We start from the raw sequence: 20,904 nt of genomic DNA on the forward strand, positions 1-20,904 counted from the left end.
GGCAATCCAAAAATTGGATAAAAGTAAAAAAATTAATAAACCTAAAAAATTTTCAAAGAGAAAGAAAATTGAGAGGGTTCAATGCATCGATACGTGTAATAAGGTTGCTCCTATTTTACAAACCATTAACAATTTTGGTTTTCTCATTCACTTTTTGATTATTAAAATTAGCTTGTTTTAATTTGGAATAATTTTCTGCTTCTCTGCATAAAAAGTGTAAAGATTAAATCAAATGTAATTATAAACTATTAATAAATTTAAATAAACATATTTAAATATAAATTTAAATGTAATAAATAAGAAATATGACCCAAAATACGGGTACATATAATTGAATGTATAAATTGCCATCATTTATTATAATTGCAAACTCATTAAATAGTCATTTTTTTGTGCATATATAAAACACATTTTTTGTGAATGTGTTATACATTTAGTTATATAAATTTGTTTACTGTATTAGTATTACTTTATAAAGCACATCATTCGATTTACAAAATTGTAATTTCCTATGTTGTGTTTTATGAATGTTTTTTCGTTTACAATAGGTTCATTTTTTTGAAGTTCACAGAATATCACCAAAAATTTTTTTATCTCATATCCCTGTAAAAAATAGTATTAAATATATAATAAAATAAAACGAATACATATATGTATATGTATTTTTTCTTTCCTTTATCCCTTACATTTCTAAAACAACATAATATGTTCATGATGCATTTAAGCCGATTAATGGATTTCGTTCTCGAGGAATTGCTCATATCCACTAGTTTATACAACTGTGTTTTAATATTTTCAAAGTTTTTATTAGGCTTATTAAATGTAATATATATATGTTTGCTTATATTTATATATTCCTTTGATAATATTAGATCATTAATTTGTAATTTTTCTAATAATAATAAAATAATGTTATTAAAATAGGAATAAGGCATATTCGTTTTTTTAGGGAATTCTATATGATATGATATAATCCAATACATACGAAAATATCTTTTGGATAAATAAATCCCTAACAAATTCTCTAAAGTTTTGATAATATTATATTGATGGTACTCATTTTTTGAATTAACTTTTTGCCCTTTCTTTTTTCGTTTTCTTTTTCTTCCTTTATTTTTCATTAAAAGGGATTTACTTCCACGATTGTGATAATCATTTATATCTATAACCGTTTCTCGTTTTTTATTTATAAAAAATTTATACAAATGAAAATTTTTTTTAATAAATTTTATGATTTTTTTTACACTTACATTCGTTTTTTTATGTAAAGTGCTAACATTTATATCACGTGCTTCATATATATTTATAATATACTTCCATACTTTTTTTATATTCTCTATTTGTCTTTTTACTGATATTTTATGAATGCCTGTAATTTTTACTAGTTCATTAGTATATTTATTTATATTATTAACACTTTTATGTTTAATTACTTCTTTCTCCAAATCAAAATCTATATTATAATATATTTTTATTAATTTTAAAATTTTATTTTTATTTATTGGCATATAAAAATTTGAAAAATGGACATCCAAATTTGTCAAATGATAAGACAATATATTAAAAATATAAAATTGTTGTTTAATATATAAACATAAAAAATGGTGAAAAAATATATCCACACCCACAATACTATTTGGATCTTTATTCTCATTATTAAACATATTCATTATTCTTTCCTTTACAAATAATATATTGTCTTTAGCTTTATCTTTATTTAATTTTCCGGGTTTATTATTTTCCAATTTTCCTTCGCCATCTTTGTTATATATTTTATTGTTAAGCACGTAATCTCTATAACTCATATGCATTTCTTCATTTTTCATTTTGTCAATGGATGAGCAAAAAGTGTTTTGTAACAAATAAAACACTTCTTTTTCTGCAAAATTATGAAATAAAAAAATACTACAAATTATATAACGGTTATGTTAATATGCATCATTTTAACGAGTACATTATTATTTTTTTTTTTATCTTTCTCTTTTTTTAGGTGTAGCTACTTTATTACTATTACACTCTTATTTTACCATTATGTCCTCTTATCCATAAATCGAAAATTTCGAAGTTGATTTCTGTTACATTTGGGGAAAATAGTGGAATGTCAAATTCAGTAACATCCATTTTTTTTCTTTTTTTTCTTTTTTAGTTGAATATTTCATATTTTTTACCTATGCTTATATATATATATATATATTTTTGTGAAATAAAATCATCTGTTTCTTCTTAAGCATAAAATTATGTGATGAGTTATAAATAAAATGATAAAAATAATTATATAGGGTGTACACAATATATGTGCAACATGGGAGGATGCGTGAGCTTTAATATTATTTTTTTTGAATATGGAACAGAAAAAAATATTTTATATATACAAATGCTTGTTTATTGATATTGTAACAAATACTATAAGATTTTATATTTTTTATTTGCTATATTGCAAGAGAAAGTTGATATTAGCAATACAAAAATGACAAATAAGGGGGGATTAAAATAGAAAAAAGTCAGATAATAAATTGAAAAAAAAATGGAAAAAACAATATGCCAAATTAACAAAGCAAATAATATATGATAATGATATAACACAAAAAAAAGAAAAAAGGAAAATATAAAAACAAATAGTAAAAATGTGAAATAATCAACTAAAAAATATGAAAAAGGAAAACAAATATCAATATTATGAAATATTCAACTAAAAAATAAATCAATAATAAAAAAGTACAAAGAAATATAATTAAAAAATAATAAAAGGTACAAATGAATAAAAAAATAAGGATACACAATTATAAAATAAAACCTGATTACACACTACAATTATTTTTTCATTTTCTCCTATAAATGGTGATAAGCATAATTGTTTTTAGCATATACCCTATTATAATAATTTTCTAAATTCGAAACCTTTTGACTGGAATCGTTAAAATTTTCATTACTTGTATATGTATACTCATTATCATTATAATATCGAGAATCTTCATATGTTGTGCTTCTATTATTGTCGTAACCAGTATTAAAATGGGGGTTTTTCAAATTTATATTCGAATTTTTTGATGTATTTTCATGTTTATTATCTATAAAATCCACTATGTCTAAATTGCTTTTATTGAAATTTTCTTCATATAAACTTTTTTTTGAATATGTTATATTATCATTATTTTTATAATTTGAATTGTTATTATTAACATTGTACTCATTTATCTGACCATGACCATTATTATATTCGTTATTAGCATAGTGGTTATTTTTGTAAATATTGTAACTCTTTTCATTTTCATAATGATTCCCATATGAACAATTATTATCTTCGCTTTCTTCTAGTATTTCTTCGCTAGTTACAGTATCCTTTCTACTAAAATTGTCATAACAATTATAACTGTCATATTTGTGTGAATTTAAATCGCTTTCTTCATTTTTGTATCTATAATAATTTTTTATACCATCCCCCATTCCATTTTTTGTACCATTTTGCATATCACTTCCTATTTTTTCTGGTGCATTTTTTTGCTCATAACTTTTTTCAGTTGATATTGCATATTTATTCTCATATGCCAATTTAGGGTCATTAGTATCATCTTTAGTTCTCCATTCATTATAGAAATAAGTAACTTTATTGTTATCATTGCGATTATTGTTACTATTATTAGTAGTAGTATTGCCATGAGCAACCCTATTAGAACATTGCTCATATCTTGAATAACTATGGTAAGATACCTTGGTATCCCCCAATGGGTCATTGTTATAGCTACTATAATTATTCGCATCAGTATTATTATCACTATCGTTGTAGTGATTCTTTTTATTGTTATCTTCCTTGCGAATTGATGATTTTGTTTTATTCCCTAAGTAGTGGTTTATAATATCATCACAACTTTTTTCTCTTTCAACATAGCTCATATTTGCAATCCGCTCTTTAACAAATTCATCGTTAATATTATTTTTAAGGTGAATTAAAATATACATGTTTACTTCATCATATCTACTTAAATAAGGAAATGGACCACCCGATTTCATAATTGCATGCTTTGCATTAGGGTAGGCTTTTTTCATATCATCATTTATACTATCTGGATACATATTATTTAACGTTTGCATTACTGTTAAACATTTATCATTGGCATATATTGAATCGACGATTTCTGATGATAATTGTAAACTAATTCGGCCTCCTAAATCTGATGCAGATATTAAATCAATTTCATTACTCATAAATTCTAAAGAATTTTTTTCTTTTAAATCAGTGTATCTGAAATCACCATATATATAATCTTCTATTATTATTTTTTTTAATAATACATGAGGTAAAAATGAATATAATTTCCCATATATACTTCTTATCGATGCAATTGCAGCAAAACCTTCTGTCTGTCTATATGAATTGCATAAAATTAATGAACCGATTTTTGAAGGATATAATTTTGCATATAATTGAATTAAATACCCTCCTAAATCTGCTGCAAAAAAATGAGCCTTTTTTATATTTAAATATTCTAATATATTACACATGTTTTTTATCCAATCTTGTAAATAATTATAGCATGGGTATTGCAATGAAATTACTCGAAAACCTAAATTTGATAATTTTTCTAACTGATAAAAATAACACCCTGCAGTCCCACATATTCCATGCAAAAATATTATTACATGCTCATTCCTACTATTAATATCATAATAAGACCATACTAGATCACTTTTGGGCATGGATAATTTTTTTAAAGGGTGTTTTGAGCAAAACTCTTTGTAAGCTTCGTGCATAGATAATTTATCTAGCTCCATTTTGCTTTGTTCTACTTTATTTTGTATTTAACAAATTAATCTTCAGTTAAAATATATTATTACGAGACAAAAATAGTGCCGAATAAAACCAAACACTCTATTCTACAAATATGAATGGTTACAAAGATATAATAAGATATAAATATATAGCTAATTGAGTGCCTGATCAAAAACAAAATTAGTACATAAAAAATAAAAACAAATTCAACAGTTGTTTCTCTTCATATATATATGCGAATGTACATGCTTCTTCGTAATAAATTCCTCAGGCATTAAAAATATCCTATACATATATTACGTAAAGGAAATTTTTATCATGAATGTCAACATAAAAAATTACGCCAAAAATAGTAAATATATATACACATAATCATGCTTATTTCGCCAAATATCATTTAATACTCTTCAATACATGGTAACAAATAATATTATATGTCTGATATTCTCCTTCAAGTGAAATATATTAAATTTGTAACCCTATTTACCCTTCTGAAATATTTTCAAAATGCATGAATAGTAAAAATCATAAATCTTATACAAACTTCAAATCCCTATTAGCCTCTTTAATTTTTGTATGCATATACATAAACTCACTCATTTGTCTATTAAAAACACATAAGAAAACATCACTATATATAGCATATATGTTCTTCAATTAATATGTGTATGCCAACTACGGAAAAATGCGTATTGATATACGTTACTCCCTTCTTATAATAATATTTTTTAAAATTAAATTATATGTAATTAAAAAAAATGTATATATATAGTAATTCCCCCCGATAAAATAACAATATATATATTATATGTAAATATAACCCCTAAATTATGTATGAAGTTATTCGATTTTATATTTCCGCATTTAAAAAAAAATAAATGAAATAATGCATAAACAAATAAATTTCTATGTTAAATGTGAAGATACCCTTTTCAGCTATTTTATTATATATTTTTATTTTATATATTTTTATTTTATATATTTTTTAGCATTTATTTAAAAAAAATGGAAAAAAGGAAAAAAAAGAAAAAACAAATACTTAATTTGTTATATATCTTCTAAAATGGTGCATATAGACTTCTTTCCATCATTTGCACTTCAAAACACAATTATTAATCATCAATTCATTTTTTATATTTTCACTCTTTTAATTTTTTGACTTAAAAAAATAATAAATAACACAATTAGGAGCATTTCAAATTTCAATCATAAAATAGGACAAAAATTGTCATTATACATTAAGTTATAATTTGTCTGTACATAAATAAAAAATAATATGCATAAAAGATTTATCCAATTTATCATGTATATAATTTTTAAATCATGCATAAGAATGTGATATTTATCAAATTATTTGTTTCATAAGGGTTATCGTGCAAATTCGAGTGGAAAAATCGTTTTAACTGCTATAGTAAGTAAATTTATGGTATAATATATATACATATATATTATTTATGGGGGAAAAGTAAACTTGGATAAATGCAATATCCTGACATTATTTTTATTTGCTATAACTGTGGGAGATTACTCAATTTTTTTATAAGAGGCTAAATGTATATTATTGTATAATAGCATGTGTACGAGCTAATCTTATATAAACTGCTATATATGTAGAGGAAAATATGGTTGCTTATTTTTATACTATTATGATATAATAATTCGTTTTTTCCTCTTTATTTGTTATAAAATATACATCGTAAATTTTCAATAAAAATATTCTTCAGATCATTCTGAGGTCATCAGCTGCAACAATCATATAATCCAAAATATATATGGGCATAACCCAAATTGTTTAAAATAATTGAATTAAAAATTATTTATATATCGTCAAAGAATTGTATGAATATCCAAAATATAATTTTTTACCTTTATAGAAATGTCTAGTTATTCTGTGCTATAAATGTTACATGCTTTCTTTTCATTCGCACAAGCATTTTACTGAGACTCAAATTAATAATTGTAAAAAAGCAATATAAAGTGCATCATAAATCGTTTTGTTTTCACTTTTATGATGCTCTATATTTTGTAATGGCATATATATATTTATTGGTACATTTTGAATATAATCAAAAAAAATTATAAAAATGTATGGCATATTATGTATGGATAATTGGCATAATATCAAATTTTTTTTTCATAATTTTTGTACACATATATAATTCATGGGAGAAAAAAAAATATAAAATTTAATGCCATACTTTTATTTAAACACATTTCACCAAATGTAGTTATTATGCATTCATGGAAAAGTCTTCATTGTACATATTCAGAAAAAAAAAACATGTTATAATTTCCAAACAATTTTGCTAGCATGCTAAAATAAACACTTTCTTGTATATACCTAATGTGTATATATTTTTTTTAGCAATGCTATATGATGGATGAACTACAAAATTTAGTGGAAAAAATAAAAAAATATATTCAAAATGTAGATAATAAAATTAAAAATGGTGATTTAAGAAAAAATGTAGAAAAGTTTCTTTTAAATAATAGAACAGAAAAAGGGCAATTTAATGATATGGTATCCTTAATACAATATTCGCTTAAGTATAAAGATGTATGTAATTGGCCTAATTACAACGATTTATTTATTATAAATTATAATATAAATAATAATTTCAAATCAATTATACAAAAAAATGAAAAATTTCTTCGTCACTACAAAAACCATACATCTAATGAGCACGAAGAAAATATAACCACAGAAAGTAGCAGAAAAAATGGCGAGAAAACAACAAACCCAATTAATACTGATAAAAGTATATCCTCAACTAAGGATAAAGAAATAGATAATAAAAAAAATTGTCCATCCTTTAGTGAGCATAATCAGGATAACATTGCTGGTAATGGCAATAATAATATGGATCTAAATTTAATGGATAAAATTAAACTCAATTCCAAGGGAATTAATACAAATCCAAAAGAAAACAGAATTAATATACATTATAATGATGATATAACTCTATTTAATAGACTAAAATTACAAATATTTATGTATTTTGTACGAAATAATTATAAAGTAAAACTGTTAATCGATTCATTGTCAGCAATGAACCATCCAATAAATATAATATATATAAATTGTCCAAATAATAAATATAAAAAAAAAAACATTTTTCAAAAAGTTAGTGACTTATTTCTATCTGATTATAAAGTTAATGATGAATTTATTAACAGCAAATATAATTATCAGAAAAATAATTGCTCATGCTCTGAATTGTCATCAACTTCCTTAAATAATAATAATGATGCATATACACAAAAAAAAAATGCATCCAATTATACAGGTGGTTATAATCCTATAAGTAATACTGTATGGCTTTGTGCAAATAACATTACTAATTTTTATAAATTAAAATATATATTAACACATGAACTTATCCATGCCTTTGATTTTGCTAGAGCAAATATCGACATGTATAATTGCCACCACATTGCTTGCTCAGAAATAAGAGCTTACAACATGAGCAATCAATGTGGCTACTTTAATAGTAAGCACTTTTTACCTAATCACGATGTTTTTAATTATTTTAAAACGCCATCAATTAATGATACTGCAAAAAATAAATGTATATATAATAATACATACACATCATTATATCAATATAAACCTTGCGCTAATAATACTCATAAATATATAAATGATGTTTTTGAAAAATGTATACATGATTATTGGCCATTCATGTGTGCGCCGGAACAAGACAGTAAGTATAAGCCATCCAAAACTTAAAAAATCAAACAAAGAACAAAAAACAAAACAAAAAACAAAACAAAAAACAAAACAAAAAACAAAACAAAACAAAAAACAAAACAAAAAACGATATGTCTGCAATTTCGTAAATATCGATGAGTAATTTGTGTTGTCCTAATAGCTACCTGCATATCCATGAAATCATATTATTTTTATCTTCTTTTAAATACAATTAATACTATCTTATTTTAATTGTGCATATGTATTTAACCATTATACATGCATATATATGTTATTATTATAAAATTTGATAAATTTGTTCAATAAATTCAATCTGATATTATGTGCGCATAAAAAATGTACATAAATAATATACTCACGGTATGAAGATATAATTTTTATGGATATAAATTAACCATATTAAATCATTTCATACTCTTTAGAATTATTCAAATTATTTATAAAACATAAATGTAAAATATATTTCTATATAATTATATATTTTACTTATTAAATATGGATACAAAAATAATTACATACAAAAAAATACGAAAAAAAATACTGAGATAGATATTAACTAAACAATTTTAAACATGCCATGAAGTAAATAGATGCACGCACATATATGCAATCTAGATATTTGGCAATAAAGTTATTCTCATTTTTTCTCTCGATGTTTCATTCGTATAATTATTATCAATTTCGTGTTGATACATGTTTATCCTTCCTTTTGTGTGCAACACTGTTCAGTAAGCCTTGTATTATTTTTAAGGTTCTCGGTATCATTCTCAGTGATTGTTTTTTCTTGGGTCATTTCTTCATCATTATTTTCTAAATAGTTTGTTATGTTTTCTTCAACATTTTCATCTAATATATTATCTTCTATTAATGACAATTCTGCATCGATTTCATCTTCATCTAAATTTATAGGTATGTCATAAGTTGAAGATAAAATTTCTCCTATTTCTTTTGCATCTTCTATACAATCATACAAATCATCTTGTAATTTTTCTATCTTATTAATATTAACTTTTTTAATATTTTTTTTCAACACTTTACTTGACTTTTCTAAAGCTTTACAAGTATCGATAGACATTTGAATATTTTCATTTGCGTACTTTATTTGATCGATATTAAATTGAATTCCAAGCGTGTTTTCTTTATTATTTTCATATGTTTTTTTTCTCTTTATTATAACTGCAGCTTTGTTTCGCAAATTGTTTATCACATGCTGATTAACTGGAATTTTCTTTTTTTCCTCCTCAATTTTTTGTTTTATAATATTTAGTTCTTTATTATATCGATCGATATTTCCATCGATACTCTTTACGCTTTGTTCTAGGCTTCCTAAACAACACGATTAAAATATCAAAATAAAGAAAGAAAAATAAGAAAAAATGAGTACAACATAATATATAGCATAAAAGTTAACATATATAAAATGCATACACTAATTAGCCATATCATAATTTCAAATGAATCCAAATAAGTGAATATACATATACAATATGCTTGTAGTGGTCTATATAGTTACATAAGGCATATAAAATACTTTGCAAATTTGAAAATTAGTACCATAAGCTTCATCCAAAGTTTTGTCCTTTTTAGACTTAAAAAATCTACAAAAAAATAAAAATCAATAAACATATTTTACATATTGCAAGCAAATAAATTTTTATATTATTTTCAAAAATATGATTATAAATGTGTCATATAATTTGACTTTTCCATTTTTGTATTTTATTACTTCATTGTCTGCTATTTTAAAAATAATCCAGCTTTATTCACATTATATATCAGTAAATTGACTTAAAAAAATATATATATGTAGTAAATAACATTAATAATGAAATAAATATCGAGTATTTTTTATTCCATTATGTTCCTAAACTATAATTATTATGTTTGTTTTAACTACAAATTTGTTTAATTTTTGAAAAAATCACATCACCCATTATATACATGTATAACACAAATAATTCACGGTTTTATATTTTTTATTTTTCTATTTTTTAGCCGTGTAAAATTATACATACAGTACATTTTTTTATTTGAAATTTATTTAATTTTTAAAAAAAAATTATTATGCCATATACACAATTATATTATTATTTAATTTATCAAATATTATGCTTTATTTCATTTGTACCATCTCAAGTATTTATATAATATATTTATATACTTTGATATGCAAATTTTCTTATTGTATCACATATAACAATTAAAAATAATTTCCTTGCACGACTAAATAAATAGTTACAAATATTTTTAATTTAAACAAATAAAGTTTTACAACAAAAATTATATATGTTATGGCTTAAGCCTACAAAATAGGAAACACATATTTTTGTAGCTAATTTCTTTATAATTACATACGTCCTTTCTCATCATATATCATCCGTTTTTTTTTTCTATACTTCTTTGTGTTTCTTTTTTTAGTAACAATTAAAAAAGTGAAAGGGGTTTTATTATACTTTAAATTTAACCAAATTTATTATATATACATGTATTGCTATATCAAAAGCCAATAGCATTTAATTAATCCAAAAAGAAGTGGAAAATGGTTACAGCTATAAAAGGAGTATTAGTTAAATGTGATGAACCAACAATGCAAATAATTTTACTTTTGAATGAAAATAAAAATTTTTTGATTGAAAAAATCAGTGACACCGTATGCTTATGTAAAGAAAACGTATATGACTTTTTAGAAAAAGAAGTAATAAGACAATTAGAGTATTCAGAAAAGCATGAAACTGAAGATTAGCTGGAATTTTTTTTTGATGACGATAATACAACAAATAAATGTTAATAGTTATTGTGTGTAAAAAAAATTAAATAAATGCTTTAAATTTACATTGTGCATACTTAAAAAAAATCATTTAATTTTTTTCGTTTATTCATATTTAATATGTATGGCGTATGCGTCGATATATAAACAAATTTTCATGTATTTTGCATTTTTTTTTATTTATTTTAAAAAATAAAATAAATCTACCCCCAATACGAAATAAATGAATAACGGCAACGTTAATTATAGAACAATAATAGCTATAGCAGATCCGATAATAATTATGACGATAAAATTATGTATTATTACGAATTCTACATGTTACATCATCAACTAGCCACATAAAAGATTTTAATAATCCTTTTCCTGAAAATGCGCTACATTCATTTATACACCAATGTCTATCAATATTCATTTCTTGTAATTTCAAAACCTATAAATAAAATAAAGTTATGAAAGGATATATATCATATGCATGTGCATATATGTGTGCATGATTTAATTAATTCTCTAATCCATATTCACAGCAAGTAATTTATTACATAGGTAAAATAACATTAATTTTTGTATACCTCTGCAATTTTTCTGACATTTAGAGAACTATCGACGTCAATTTTATTTGATAAAATAAGAAGGGAGCATCCATATAATCTTTCCTCCTTTAAAATTTGTTTTAGCTCATATGAGCATAACTGTAATCTAAATAAATCAGTACTATCAATGACATAAATAATTCCATCAACATTTTCATAATAATTTTTCCAATAATGCCTGATACATTTTTGCCCCCCTATATCCCATATATTAATAAAATAATTATTAAAATGCAATGTTTCAATTGTAAAACCAAAAGTTGGGTGTACTTTATAAATATCTTCTCCTAATAATCTTTTAACTATTGTTGTTTTTCCTGCATTATCTAGTCCTAATATTATTAATCTCAAATTTCTTTGTTTATCCTTTATTTTTTTCAAAATTTTCAATAGGACCATTTTTATTTTATGCCTAAATATAAATTATTCATATACTATATATGTGTATTCTTATGCTTGATAAGTTCATGACTATACTTTTACATCCATATTTTATAAAAAATTATATACGCAATCAAAGCAAATATATTTATTTTATTTATGCATTTATCTTAGCACGTTGAATGATAAAGAAAGTATAGCAACAAACAGATTATCTCCTGAGTATCATTTCTTTCTCTAAAATTTTAACAAATTAGCACTGATAGGAAATTGCATATATTTTCCCCTCTCTTAAAGGTTTTTAAAAAATGCACATGCACAATATATAGTAGTTCCTTATAATGAAGCAATGCGCAAATAAATCCTTTGAATACTTTGCATATTTAAAGTGAAATAATATAAAACAAAACAATATTATAAATATAAAATGAATTAAATAATTATTGCATACTTCAATATGTCGTAGTTTCCCTTTTTTCTATTTTATTTAAAATCATATAAAGAAATGCGAATAAATGTGTTTACCAATACATTATAATTCATCAGGACGTCATCATTTTTTGCGTATGCATATTTATTTTTATTCCTTATATATATTTATTTACATATATATTGAAGAAATAATATAAATATATGTTTTATGCTCAAACTATTTTTGATGTTATGATGAAAAAATGGAAAAAACCCATATAAGGATAAAAGTTAAAAATTATAATAAAACTCCGGATATGAAAAATGGTATAGCAAGAATTATGAAAATCTTGCTATAAAAATATAGTATACATAAATAATGAAATAAATTATTTTTAAAAAATTAAAGAAATGATAAAATGAAAAATATTAATTATATTGTTATTAATGTGTCTTTAATGAATTGTGGATTTTCACGTTATGAATTAAAATACTCCTTCTAGTTCTTCTAAGAATGTTAGATTTACTAAATTATTTATTTCATTTAAATCTGTTAAAATAAAGTCAAAAAGTCATAAATATATAAATTACACTTTTAAGTATCAGGAATAAAAATGTAAACAAATCACTATTAAAAGCGTACACTAAGAAATATCTCTATTTATAATTAATTTATGAAATTCATTTTTGTTTTAAAATTTGAAGTACTATAATGATAAAAAGCGAAAAACATTATTAAACTTATTTATTTTATATTTTTCGCTAACTTATTGAGGAACCTCCATTTTGGATGTACACTATATCGCTTATTGTGTCATCTTCATTTACCTAAAGAATATAAAATAATTTATATGCATATATATTAATTAATCACTCTTCTAATAAACATTTGTCAAGAAATTTAGTTTTTAGTTTAAACCTTTCCTAAAACTTCTACATATTGATCTAATGGTTCCTCGACTTGGTTATCAGTTAAAATACATTTTATTTCTTCATCTATAAAATGTTAAAACCCATATACAAAGAAAATATGTATCAATATTATGCATGTATACATTCTATTCCAGTATTTTATTCCACTTTTTCCGCATTACTGTCGCATGCTAACAAGGTTAGTTCATTTCCATCCTTTTTTAAGACCTTTCCAATTATTCGCACATTTTTGCTATAAAATTTGCTTAGGTGTTTTTTATTGACTCTTCTAACAGTTTCAAATAGAAAGTACATAAAATGAAAAATATTTACGAGCAAATATATATTTGTTGCTTGTAATGCATCTTCTTTTTTCCTTTTTTTCTTTTGTTGATATTTTACTTACGGAGCTATGAATTGTTCCATTGTTAAAAGAAGGAATACGCCAATGATTTATTTGAGGATGCGAATATATATAATGTTAGTAAGTAATTACACTTTCTTTTTTCTTAAGTGCTAATCTCTATGGTATTATCTTATGCGATATCACAAAATTCGTATTTGCATTAATAAGAAATTTACTGTGTGATTTGATTTAAATATTATTTTATGATTATAAGAATTTATAAGCTTCATAATAATAAATATGCTTAATTTGCTCACGTAAAAATATTAAATAAAATAAAATATAAAAATTCGAATATGCTGAAAATAATAATTTTATAAAAATTAACAATGATTTAAATATATAAGGGGAATATATAACACATATGTGTTATTTTAATTTATTATTTGGCTTTTTTATTCCCTGTATTGATATTTAACTTATAGCTAAAATTTTTTTTTATATATGCATTCCGCTTCATACATTTTTTTTTACAAAACTGATTAAAACAATGCCAAGTTTTTTTAAAAAGACAAATTCGTAAAAATAAAAAAGTAAAGAAGTAGAAAAAATTATATAAGTCAAATATATATTCACTAAAATGCGTAATGCTATTTTTTACGATGTGTATAAATATAGCATAAATTAAATAATGATAACTAAAAAGGATACAAATTAATTATTTTAAATCTACACGAAAAAAAAAGGAAAAGCTAAATTTTCACAACGCACATAAAATATATATACACATGCCCCGCTTATATATATATATATGTATAGTAGATATCTAATAATTTTAATAAAATGCTATCTTCATAAGAATATAAAATAAAAATTGAAGGAATGCATCTCATGTAATAAATATTTAATTATTTTTTACTTTTCTTCATACTAAAAGAAAAAAAGTGAATGATATTAAAAAGTATTTGGAAATCATATTTATATGCCCAATACTAATATAGTAATGCGAAGTGTGAGGTAAAGTGCATCTGATCATATGATAATATAGTTTCACTTTTGAACGTCTCGATATTTGAAGAAGGCTTCTCTATCAAACATTTTTTGTTCGTCAGATATGTTGTAATTTTTAGAATATTTTCCTTTTTTGTTGTGGCTAGGGGGTTTTGTTATCATTCCTAATTTTTTTTTCTGTATTAACAATTTATTCTTTTCTTTTGAATATTTTCCTTCTTGCTTTTGTGCATATCTTCTCATCACATCTTCCTTTCTAACAGAACCTATAATCTCAGAAGATATATTTTTACCACCCATTTTTTTTAGCCACTTATTATACTTTGAATTAATATAATTCCAGTTGTTTTTTTTATTTTTCTTATCATAGAATTCGGAATTATTATTTAGTTTGAAATAATCTGTGGCTAAGTCTATGGGAACATTTACAATTTCTTTTGTTCGGTTTTTTCCAAATAATTTTAATTTTTTAGTTCCCCTTATAATTTTATTCCTCGTTTTTAACCCTATATAATGTTTCCTTGTATATGCGTCTTCTTCATTTTTACTTACAATCAAGTTTTTATTTGTATTTGTTCCATCATAATCGTTCAAATTGGTATTTTTCATCTTCAAATTATTTGTCCTTTTCATGTCCTTTGATAAGTTCGAGTTTTGATTATTATGAAAATTTTCTAGCTGTTGCCCCATGTAAATTTTGTACGCCTCTGATTTACTTTTTTCATATATATTATAAGTATTTTTATCATTTATGTTAAATGTATAATCATTTAATGGGTTATTATTATACATATTTTTTTTGACCCTACCCATCTTTAAACCACTCATATAATCTTCTTTACTATATGTTTCATCTTCTTCTAATAATGTATCATTTTTTATTTTTGAATAATCAAAATTTTTAAAATGATCTTTATCCCCTTTATTATAATTATTGCTACAATTATTATTTTCAAATAAATCTCCCATTTCAACATTTTTTGAATATACATATTCCGAGTCGCTACTTTTTTTTTCATCAAAAAATAGCAAGCTAGTATTGAACAAATCATTTTCGATATTTATTTGGTTATTTTCTACATTGAAACTATTACTATTATCATATACTTCGTATTCCGTTGATTTTTCATTCCCTTTCTCTATATATGAATCATGTTTTTTTTCCAACTTATACTTCATATATGATCCATCTAAAAAATATTCATTATGAGTGGTATTATTATATACCTTTTTATCAACACTTGTTTCATGTTCACAACTTATATTAAGTTTTTCAAAATTAACCGGTATTTTATTTAATGTGTTGCCATTTTCTTTATTTTGTAAATCCAAGTCAGGGGATCTATTTTTGATAGCATTTTCATAATTTATTGCCAGTTCTAAGTTATGAGTTTTTTTTTTCATATATGTAGACTCTTTTTTAAATTTATCTTCTGAATTTATGTAAATTTTTTTTTTCTCTTCTTTTTCTTTATTTTCTAAATGTTTATTATGTTTGCGCAAAACACTTGTATCACTGTGATTATTATCACCCTCTAAATTTTCTATAATATTATCTATAACTTTTAAATCTTGTTCATTATATAATTTTTGGCATTTATTTAAAAAATGTTCTTGTACTGAATTTATTAAGTTTCTAGTATAAAAATTCATGTATTTATTAAAATTTGTATCCCCTATATTATTATCAGATATTTTCCATCGATTTATTGCTTCAAAAATTGTATCATCACTTATTAGGATATCTTTCGATATGTTTTCTTTTCTTTTGTTTTTTTTTAATATATCTTCATCATAGACATTTTCTTCATTTTCTATTGAGTGAAAACCGTTGTTATAACTTCTATTTCCCTCTGTTATATGTGATGAATCCATACCTTTCAAATTTTTTAATTTTTTCAATTTTTTTTGTTCAATTAAATCATTTATTTTCATGATAATATTATTTTTAATAATAGTTTTATTTAACTGATATTTAGCAATTTCATTTCTTAGTTCATTCAAATTTTGTCTTTTTAGTGAGCTTAGTGAAATAATATTTTTTTCCAAATTTTTAAAATGTAATATTTCTTCATTCATAATTTGAATTTTAATTGCCAAATCCTTTGTGTTTAATAAATCACATTTGCTTAAAACAATTTGATATTTAATGTTGTATCGATCAAAAAAATGAAATAATTCTTTATCACTTGTTTTTAAGCCTATTCTACAATCAATTAATACAAAAACTTTTTTTAAGTTTGTTCGATTTTTTAAATAAAATAATGTGAATTCATTCCATTGTAATCTTAATTCTTCTTTACTGTGAGCAAATCCATATCCTGGTAAATCAACTAAACACAACAAACAGGGTTTTCCTATTTTATAAAAATGAATTTGTTTTGTGCATCCTGGCATTTTACTAACCTTTGCTTTATTAGTCCTTCCGCATAATTCATTAATAAGTGTCGATTTACCAGAATTTGATCTTCCTATAAATGCAATTTCTGGATATTTAGGTAATGGTAATTCATTTACTTTTATAGCTACTTTGTACAAAACCATTCTAGGTTTTAACTGGTCCAAAAATACAGGAGCAAAATTTGGCCGTTTTTCATTCATATATTTTCTTTGTAATTTATTCAATGGTATTCCTAACATTTTCCTTCGTAAATTCTCGTATATTTTTAAATCTAATTTCATTCCCTTTTCCCTTTGTCTTCTACTCATTATGTAATTATCGCATATTTCCTCTTTTACTATATTGACATTTTTTTTAGAATTTTCCATACTCATTTTGCTGCTAACACTCGAATATTTTCGAATAAGGCGACCAATCGAATGCATTTTCTCACTTTTTTCATTTCATAAATTTTTTATCTTATTAACAAGTTATGCTTTTTCAAACGGCATAAATATGTATCCCATCCATTTGGTATTTATACATAGGTAATGCTAATATAGATAGTTTATGCTGTGTAAATAGTTTTGAGATAAATATTGCATAGGAAAAAAGTAAAAAGAAACTTAAAAAAATTGATTATCTCTGAAAAATTATAGTAATTTATTGTCACTATTTTTTAAAAAATATAAATGTACATATAGCATGTAACGTTATATATGTAGATATACATTTTTTATTATATTATATTATATATATTTTTTACAAATGTTAACCATAAAATAAATTGCAAAATTAATATTTTTTTTTATCTTATCGTTGGTGAAATTGGGAAAATCACCTTCTACCATTGTGCATGTTTTTAAATAGTAGTATCCTTTGTGGATTGCGCATTTTACTATTTTTTAAATAAAATTGTACCAGATTAAGGCACAATATTAAAAGTATTTATAATTAATGTGTATTTTTTTGTGTTTATGTTGTTTTAATCATATAAGGGAAAAATATATATACAAATATAACACTTATAAATAGCATTTATCAAAGCGATGGATGATTATTCAATAAGCATGATATAATTTAAAAAAATTTATCAAACGTAAAAAAAAAATAAAAAAAAACATTTTCCATGTAAATAATGAATTTATATTTCTTTTACAAATGCATATGAGTATATGTGAAAATATGCATAATCCTAATAATCTCCTATTTCTCTGCAAGTTGTCGGATATTATACAGAGCTAAATAACCTCGTTTTCCAACTAACATATTTAGAAATATATCTAAATGGTTTAATTATATATATACATATGCATGCTATTTCACGTGTAAAAATTATGATATTGTTCCGTGTTCTATCATACATGTTATTTCGCCTTGCGATGATAACCATTTGTTATTTTTATAAAAAGCAACTCCATTGTTTATAACTAAATTTGGTTGAATAAGAAAGAATGCATTTTTCTCTTTAACAGAGCTTAACGTTTTATCAGGTAAACTATTTGTGTTCATATTTTCGAATGTAATTCTTTCCCCAATTTTAACACCAGGTGGTGGAGTAAGTAATTCTACTCTTTCTTCAAAGGATCCACATAAAATCATACCAAAACTTTTTCGTCCTCTTAATGATTTTTCTTTTAAATTTGCTAAAACTAAAACATATTTATTTAATAAATCTTCTGGATTTTTTTTATTTCGTAAGCCACTGCATATATCTCTTAATTGATTTTCACCTACATTTACTTTTAAACAATACAATGTGTCAGCTCCTGAGTGAATTTCCACACTTTCTACATATCCAACAACAATATTTAATCTCGATATATCATCTAAACTTCTAGAGTCTTCTGCATCTTTATTTTCTGCATTATTACTTTTCTTTTTATTTTTTCCATTATTATCTTTTGAATCTGAATTTTTTTTATTAGCTTTATCTATCTTTGATCCCACTTGCTCATTGCTTGCTTTTTCATTTGTGCATGTTACGATTCCACTATTTAGCAAGCTTTCAACACCACTTCGTATATCTAGTTTGTGTAATTTAACAAAATCGCATATCAATGTTTCTTGAAGATGTATATACCACCTACAAATATGATAATATTCTACTTTTTCCTTTGCCGTCATTGGTTTTAATATTTTATAAACGCAACAGAAATAAAATATATCTACTAAAGATGCATGTTTATCCGAGACAATATAGGATCTTTCTCTTAATATATCATTCAAATGCTTCATATCTAGAGGTTTTAATTTAAACTTGTCGCTAGCTAGGTTAAAAATAAATTCTTCACTCTCGCTTACTTTGTCTTCATTTTCACAAAAAAACTGACTGTAGCAATTATAAGTATCGATTATAGCATAAAGAGAACAAAAAAACTCTTTATATGTTTTTTTGTTATGTTCATAGGATATTTTCTATAAAACAAAAAATTAAAAATTCTCAAAATTTTTAAATATGAACACAAAAAAAAATATTTTGGAACTATGTAATTAAAAATATGTACATATGCATCATTAGGAACTGTAGATTTTTTAAAATCAACTATCATTAGAAAAAATAAATTATTAGTATTATTAATATTTTTATTTAAATATATAACTTTAACAGTTTTATACATAATTAGATTGTGAAGCATATGCATACAAAATGCACTAAAATATAGAAATTAAGGCATAAGTATAAGTGCAATTATTTTACCTGGCCATATTTTATCTCTGGAAAAACCACGTTATCATCATTTTCTACTATATTAGTTTTAATAAAATCAAGAGCCAATTTCAATATATCTGATTTAATATCATTCTCAACCAAGTTTAAAGTACACATTCTTTTCAACAAATATATTTTATTAAAAAAGTTGGGGGAATATAATATCGAATATTATATATATGTGTGTAAATGCTTAATTACTTTTTTTTGTTATCACAAAAAATTGTAGTATTCCTGTTTTATCAATTTTCGTTATATTTTATATTTTTGTTCGAAAAAAATAACATATTTATTCGCTAAATCTATGAGATTATGTGATGATGGTATATTTTTTCATAAAATATATTAAAAGTTACTTCTTATATATGTTTTTATTTAAATAAAACTTACATTATTTTAAGATATATTTTTTTGTCATATATCCTAATATTTTTGCTTTTTCTTATTACGTATACATGTAGTTATAGGTATATAAAAATTATTTTTTTTAATTGGGATTTACATATAATCAAAATATAACCTTAAAAGTTACTATTTATTTTTCTCTATATTTTTACCAAAACTGAGAGATAATTAATTAACTTTGTAAAGAACTTATTATATTTACCTTTATTATTATTTAAAAAAATATGAAAAAAAATATATTCCTTTATGCAAAATAGGATATGTATATATTACAATTTTTTAAAATATGATACGTGAACAAATATATAGATGCTCACAAAAAAATATATATATAAATAATTTATTCCAGTCGTTAAATTTGTCAGCAGTTTGCATTTATTTATACAATTTATATATCATAGGATATTTCGGTAAATTATTTATATAGATACAAATGCATAATTCTACATAAAACATAATAACATTGGAAAGTATAGAAAATAATAAAAAGTATACAATAGCACAG

The 20,904-nt window shown here is 23.0% G+C and overlaps 9 protein-coding genes across 9 annotated transcripts; 2 read left to right on the top strand and 7 right to left on the bottom strand.

Moving 5' to 3' along the window:
* Positions 1–115: 115 nt before the first annotated feature.
* Positions 116–2,121, bottom strand: PBANKA_1305400 (conserved Plasmodium protein, unknown function; the record flags this gene model as incomplete). Its single annotated transcript, XM_034566629.1, has 4 exons — positions 116–203; positions 470–603; positions 687–1,879; positions 2,028–2,121. The coding sequence occupies 4 exons, from the start codon at positions 2,119–2,121 to the stop codon at positions 116–118; spliced, it is 1,509 nt and encodes a 502-aa protein (XP_034423207.1).
* Positions 2,122–2,829: 708 nt separating this feature from the next.
* PBANKA_1305500 (acid cluster protein 33 homologue, putative) lies at positions 2,830–4,770 on the bottom strand (the record flags this gene model as incomplete). The annotated part of the gene is made up of 1 exon (XM_034566631.1): positions 2,830–4,770. The coding sequence occupies one exon, from the start codon at positions 4,768–4,770 to the stop codon at positions 2,830–2,832; it is 1,941 nt and encodes a 646-aa protein (XP_034423208.1).
* Positions 4,771–7,142: 2,372 nt separating this feature from the next.
* Positions 7,143–8,498, top strand: PBANKA_1305600 (mitochondrial inner membrane protease ATP23, putative; the record flags this gene model as incomplete). Its single annotated transcript, XM_034566632.1, has 1 exon — positions 7,143–8,498. The coding sequence occupies one exon, from the start codon at positions 7,143–7,145 to the stop codon at positions 8,496–8,498; it is 1,356 nt and encodes a 451-aa protein (XP_034423209.1).
* A 679-nt stretch (positions 8,499–9,177) lies between these two features.
* PBANKA_1305700 (vacuolar protein sorting-associated protein 60, putative) lies at positions 9,178–10,211 on the bottom strand (the record flags this gene model as incomplete). Its single annotated transcript, XM_034566633.1, has 3 exons — positions 9,178–9,806; positions 10,035–10,078; positions 10,207–10,211. The coding sequence occupies 3 exons, from the start codon at positions 10,209–10,211 to the stop codon at positions 9,178–9,180; spliced, it is 678 nt and encodes a 225-aa protein (XP_034423210.1).
* Positions 10,212–11,019: 808 nt separating this feature from the next.
* On the top strand, positions 11,020–11,223 carry PBANKA_1305800 (RNA polymerase II transcription factor B subunit 5, putative; the record flags this gene model as incomplete). The annotated part of the gene is made up of 1 exon (XM_034566634.1): positions 11,020–11,223. The coding sequence occupies one exon, from the start codon at positions 11,020–11,022 to the stop codon at positions 11,221–11,223; it is 204 nt and encodes a 67-aa protein (XP_034423211.1).
* A 319-nt stretch (positions 11,224–11,542) lies between these two features.
* Positions 11,543–12,239, bottom strand: PBANKA_1305900 (ADP-ribosylation factor, putative; the record flags this gene model as incomplete). Its single annotated transcript, XM_034566635.1, has 2 exons — positions 11,543–11,680; positions 11,820–12,239. 2 exons carry the CDS (start codon positions 12,237–12,239, stop codon positions 11,543–11,545), a joined length of 558 nt encoding a protein of 185 aa, XP_034423212.1.
* Positions 12,240–13,117: 878 nt separating this feature from the next.
* PBANKA_1306000 (replication factor A protein 3, putative) lies at positions 13,118–13,970 on the bottom strand (the record flags this gene model as incomplete). The annotated part of the gene is made up of 5 exons (XM_034566636.1): positions 13,118–13,182; positions 13,400–13,460; positions 13,552–13,628; positions 13,727–13,833; positions 13,951–13,970. 5 exons carry the CDS (start codon positions 13,968–13,970, stop codon positions 13,118–13,120), a joined length of 330 nt encoding a protein of 109 aa, XP_034423213.1.
* Positions 13,971–14,940: 970 nt separating this feature from the next.
* PBANKA_1306100 (GTP-binding protein, putative) lies at positions 14,941–17,727 on the bottom strand (the record flags this gene model as incomplete). Its single annotated transcript, XM_034566637.1, has 1 exon — positions 14,941–17,727. The coding sequence occupies one exon, from the start codon at positions 17,725–17,727 to the stop codon at positions 14,941–14,943; it is 2,787 nt and encodes a 928-aa protein (XP_034423214.1).
* An 889-nt stretch (positions 17,728–18,616) lies between these two features.
* On the bottom strand, positions 18,617–20,111 carry PBANKA_1306200 (tRNA import protein tRIP; the record flags this gene model as incomplete). The annotated part of the gene is made up of 2 exons (XM_034566638.1): positions 18,617–19,699; positions 19,983–20,111. The coding sequence occupies 2 exons, from the start codon at positions 20,109–20,111 to the stop codon at positions 18,617–18,619; spliced, it is 1,212 nt and encodes a 403-aa protein (XP_034423215.1).
* Between the last annotated feature and the right edge of the window lie 793 nt (positions 20,112–20,904).

Source organism: Plasmodium berghei (assembly GCF_900002375.2).
Source record: "Plasmodium berghei ANKA genome assembly, chromosome: 13".
Lineage (NCBI taxonomy): Eukaryota > Apicomplexa > Aconoidasida > Haemosporida > Plasmodiidae > Plasmodium > Plasmodium berghei.